The following is a 6,005-nucleotide window of genomic DNA, read 5'->3' as shown; positions in this document are numbered from 1 at the left end:
TTGAATAAATATTTAATATTTGTTATTTTATTAAACAAAAAAGGTATGTCTGAAACGAATTTAACAAAATTGTATGATTAATTTTTTTTGAAATGATGAAGATGTGTTGAAGAAGGATGATAATTTTTTTAATATATATCATACATTCATTAATTTAAAATAAAATAAATATTAATAAATTTTTGTGTGTAAAAATTAATTTTTCAGATGATATTTATTATGTAAATAAAAATAATTAATTGAATTTTTTTTCAAGGTAACATAAGTGGGAAGAAAAATTATTAACTTAGATGAAAAATTAATTAAAAAAAAATACACTATATTTTACTTGCAATATGTCAAATCTTGTCTCTTCAATTACTCTCTTTTCAAATACTTGTCACACTACCCTTTTAACAACATAAACATACACATGTAAAAGAATCTTTCTTTTTACATCATAGAATTCACTATTTTATTTTTATATTCCAAAAATCAGAGGTGTATTATTCTCTATTCTCTATGACAAGATTGTGTAATAACCAAAACTACTAAGAGCAAATTGAAAGAAATTCATGGACAGAGTATGAAAATGACTATAAGATTCACAAATAATATATATGGCATTGTTTACAGCAATGTATGATGAAAAAGTACCTCATGTAGCTGAGAATTTAAGAGTTCCACTTAACATATACTTCAATATGCCATGCATGTAAGTCTTGCCTGACACATAGATTGATCCTGCACTTAGTCATATTCTTTTAATGAATGATTTGCTATTTGTTATATCTTTATTCTATGACTTAGTGTTCTGGTCTGATAATCACTTGGTACAAAATTATTAGCATATCTTCATAATGATATATATGCAATGGAGGGGAGAAGAGAATTGATATAGATTACACATTAACAATCACATTTTTTGGGTATATATAGATTGATGATCATATTAGTTAAAAGAATAGATTCATGGACCGAATCAGATAATATTCATACATGATGAAAATTTATATTTGGTTATATAGTATCTATCTATCAATTAATATGCAATTTATTTTAAATAGTGTTTAAGTGTCTTTCTTTTTACATGAAAAATAAAGTATAAGAAGCCAATATTTTTTATTTTATTTCAGCCAATCTTTTTTTTTCTTTTAAAATAACTTTTTTTCTCTTATTTCTATATCTGAATGTGGTACAGGAAGAAGAGATGAATGAGAATTAAAAAAAAATAAGAGAAAAGGTAAATTGTCAAACATTGATAGGAATTATATATAAAAAATTGTGATATATGTTGGTGCTATGTTGCATGAAAATAAATATGTATGTTAAAATTTTAATTGAAAATTGGATGTATGAATATTGTGCGTACCTAAGTATCAACTCTAGTAACCAATAGGATTTTATATTCAAAAATCATGACACGTATCAAGAGGGGACCATCGGACAGGCCAAAGAAAAAGGAACCGTTCAACCACCACATGCAACCATAGAGAACTGGAAAGACCCAAAAGTCAATTTGGGATTTGAGAAGCAGAAGAAGAAATCAAGAACAGGTACGGAAAGTGATTTGTGAATTTCATTTACATTTATTTACATCGAACAAACCATTAAAATCAATTGAAAACAACTATGATCAATAATGGTCAATAACACATGTATTGAACGGGAATATGTTGAATAAAATAAAAGTAACACTGCACAATAAAACATGTATTGACAAACTGGATCTGCTTGGATATGTTGAATAAAAGCAAAAAAATTGAAAACATCAATTTTTAGCAAAACGTGCATTAAAAATATGGACAGAATAAAATTAAAAAAATAAAAAATATCAAAAAATAAAAGGTTTAAAAAAATCAAGAATAAAGGAGGGGATGCCACATCAGCAGTCAAATCAACGGATTTTAAGATTTAACTTATGATTGTGATGATTATGATTTAATTTGAATTACCACCTTACTCCATATAGAAAACTAGGGATGAAAACATAAATTAAAAGACATGTTGTAAACTATAAAAGAGACGTTAAAAACATATTTCTATCTTTAAACTTCCATATATTTATAGTCCAAGCTTTAATGAAAACAAGTGCAATCTTGTCTTCTTTTTTTATTATTTTTATACAGCAACCCAGAATTTAACAATAACATAAGCACTTACAACTTGAAATGCAGTATTTGAACAGATCATGATCAGCATTCACCTCTATTTAATGAGTATTGTTACCGCATCGGATTCGAATCAATAGCCTCTGTATAATGTTTCAAAACCTCATGATACTTTTGCACCTTAAAGATTTCATTTCTTACATGTCATTGTTACCCATAAATAAATAATCATTAATTATTTTAACAAAGAGACCTTTTTCTAAATAGTCTTGTCATAAATTTTTTTTATACACTGCTTATAATGAGTTTAAAAAGAATGGGGGTGGGGGTAAAATCTAAAAAAAGCTGATTGTTACATCAACAAGAAATATTCCTTCAAACTTTTTTTTTTAAATTCGGCTTCTTTGTCTTAATCCGATTACAATTTTTCATCAGTGCACAAATTAAAGTGCCAAAAGAATTATCTGACAAGAACAGGAAGAAGAACAAACAAATTATCTTAAAGAAATAAATTGCAATTGAAAAATAAACATAGTACTAAGATAAATAAATTCGATAACATTAAAAACCAAGTTGGTAGTGTTAGAAAGACTTCATCAAAAGAAGGCGCAAATAGGCTTTTAAGAGTCAATAAGCTTGGATTTGGGTTTGATGAAGCGCAGCATTTTGGATGAGTTGCTTTGAAGACCATTTGGTGAAACTAAACTTTCATGGTGGATACAAGCTATCCTGTACCCGATACATAGATGAAAAGGATGGTTCCTCGTGTTGAAGCCGTCAATCTTAGGAAATTCTACGCTCCCATTTTTTAAGTTACATGAAATTATGCCGAAAAATGGATAAAATGCCAAAAGAACATCACTTTCCGATATGTAAAGAGGTTGTAAACAACGATCTAAATTTGAATAAGTGAATTTTGGATGGACCGAAATCACTGCCAATTTAGTCCAAGATTGAGCATCTCCGTATTCCTTCATCTGCCACACAATCCACTGGCGTGTTCTCCTATCCTGGTAACAAAAAGAAAGGCAGTTTCTCAAGACACATAAGTGAGTGCACCCCCTTGGAAAATTATGATCTAAATCTATTTCACTATCAGGCAGAGGAAAATGACCATAACTCTCTTTATCCAAATCAAAATAAAGAACCACATGTTTAACACTCCAATTAAGAGTGCATAATCTGCTACTACGAAAAAATTCCCCTTTCCTATTAATAGCAAAACGAGGGTGGTCACTTGGGAAACCACATAGAGCTAATGGGATATCATCAATTTTTCTCCACGACGAAGTTGGCCCAAATGTATAAATTCTGGTACTAAACTCAAAATCAGATGGCCCTTGCTTCCATGTAGTTGCAAAAATTTTGTAACTGTCACTGAGATAATCATAACCAAAGCCACAAAAGCGGACTTCACCGCTGATTTCCGGAGGTTCGAATGTGAATCCGGTACAGGGGTTCCACAAGATGGCATGCATGTAATGGTAGGCATCTTCATCAGCCAAGCATAACAATCCATTGCAAGAACCAATGATTTCGTAGGAGCGTTGTTCCCTGAAGTAATCGACTTGAGTAGGCTCGGAAGCATTGTCCAAGATTGAGTGTACGGAGAGAAGACTGATACTGCCGCAACTGAGGCCATTTCTGTAGGCAATAGTCAAAGTTGGATCAAGTAAGCATGAACGACGAAGGTGGTTGAAGGTGAAGTCGGGGGCGGAGATTAGGTTTCTCCATGAAGTGCAAACGCTCCTTAAGGAAGCAAGCGTCCTTGCGGGAAGCCTCAGCAAGATTTCCATTATTGTCTCTTCCGGAAGGTCTGTTAAGAGCTGCGTTCTTGCCGTGGGACAACTGACCAGTTCCAGGCGTCTCGGTGCTTTCCTCTCCGCAATCCGCATATCGTCAGCCCAAGCTGCTCACTTTGAATTTGAGTTTATGTTGCAACTTGCTACATCGATCAATCTATTCTATGCTATTTATATGTAGGTTTTCAGGTTTCATCATTACTTCATTAGCATCTCCATGGGCCCTTTTAATTGGCAGGCTTTTCAATTCAATGAAATCCAAATTGCTAATCCATATTGATCAAAATCTGAAAATCACATAAATCAACCGATTTTGGTTGTCTAGAGTTAGATCACTAATCACTAATTTGTTTTAAATAGAACTCTACTAGATTGCCTTGAATTTCTAACAAACTGTATAAATTGGACGGGATATTAGATATAGTTTTGTTTTACAATTGCATAAATTAAGATTATAAAACTTTTCTAAATCGATCAATTAAATATAAACAGCAAAGTAGTTTGATACCGTGGTGCACGTGATAATAAACCCTAAATATAATAACTAGAAGAAAAAAAAAACTAAAATAACTATTATATTATTAAAATATTGTTTTAGGGTTTTGTTACCGTGTAGAAAGGAGATTCTTTCAACATATTTAAAAACCACGTGTCGATCAATGACACAAGTAATAGAACTAATATATCAATATATGAGATCAGTATGGGATCCATAAAGTTAGAATTCTGCAATCAATAGGCCCCACATGTTTTTTACTTTATGTTTAATAATATTTGTTAAATACTTAAATTTATTAGTAACTACAATTAAAAAAAGAATTTATATATGCATAAAAATAAAAAAGACTTTTAAAAAAGTTATAAAGTTTTAAATAAATTTTATTATTTTATTTATTACTAATAAAGAACTACAAATAGAAATTAATAATTTTTTTATCCCTGCTAATGATAACGAAATGTAAGTTCTTTAAAACAATTATATTCTATTATTATATTTTATAAAAAAAATATATAGCTTTTTAATTAAGGCTGATAATATATACTCTATTTGCAGGTATATAACCTTACCTAATTTGATCGAGTAGAGTTGTCTATCTAATTTGCTGCAAATATGATAAGTGCGGGTAGAATTTGCTTGTGGATAGGATCGAATACGGGTTCAGAATATATCATATCTTATTCTACCAACATTCTTAATATATTATATAATAGATATTTAAAATTTAAAAATTATATATGTAGTGAATAAATATTAAAACCACAACTTTTTTCTTGTAAACCTGAGTGACACTAAATTTTATTCTCGAATTAACCCTGTGGCAGGATTTGAATCGTAGACTGCAAGATGGATGAAAATTTGTACCAAATGTTACAAATTAACTGATAAAATTAGTTGATAAAATGTTATCATCATATTCCACGTACCAAAATGTTACAATTTAGTTGATATATGTTATTTGTAATTTTTTATTTTAGATTTTTAATTTTATTATTTTTAATTTTAATTTAAACTTAATTTTTTATTTTCTATTTTATAAATATGTATGAAATATGAAATGATTGAATTTTATATTTGTTTAAAATTTTTTTTCTACAGGCAGGGTTAGATAAGATAGGATTGAAAACTTTAAGATGCGAATGAGTAAGGTTAAAGTTGAGTTTTTAAAAAGTTTTCAACTTATGGACAGGTTTAGGGTAGAGTTTGGATAGGATTAGAGTAGAGTCTAAATCCTATAGTCCAATTAATAATTTAAATTATTAACTTAGTGATTATTTTGAGTTTTTACAAGAAAAAAATTATGGCTTTAATATTTATTCACTATATATATAATTTATAATTTTAAATATATGTTATATAATATATTAAAAATGTTGGTAGAATAGAATAGGGTATACTCTGAACTCGCATTCGACCATATCCACAAGTAAATTCTACTCGCGTTCTACCCTATCCGTAACAAATCAGATAGACAACTCTAGCCGATTAAATTGGGTAAAGTTATGTACCCGCAAATAGAGTACATATTATCAGCCTTAATTAAAATGTTATATATTTTTATTTATAAAATATGAAAATAAGTATATTTTTATTTCTTGTATATTTTTATTTCTC

The 6,005-nt window shown here is 29.1% G+C and overlaps 1 protein-coding gene across 1 annotated transcript; it reads right to left on the bottom strand.

Annotated features, from left to right (window-relative positions):
* Nucleotides 2,361-4,315, bottom strand: LOC107611662 (F-box/kelch-repeat protein At3g23880-like). Its single transcript, XM_016313565.2, has one exon. The coding sequence runs from the start codon at nucleotides 3,983-3,985 to the stop codon at nucleotides 2,711-2,713; it is 1,275 nt and encodes a 424-aa protein (XP_016169051.1). The 5' UTR covers nucleotides 3,986-4,315; the 3' UTR covers nucleotides 2,361-2,710.

This window comes from Arachis ipaensis, chromosome B08, assembly GCF_000816755.2.
Source record: "Arachis ipaensis cultivar K30076 chromosome B08, Araip1.1, whole genome shotgun sequence".
NCBI classification, from domain to species: Eukaryota; Viridiplantae; Streptophyta; class Magnoliopsida; order Fabales; family Fabaceae; genus Arachis; species Arachis ipaensis.
The sequence above is the reverse complement of the archived record's forward strand: the minus strand, read 5'-3'. Positions and strand labels throughout refer to the sequence as shown.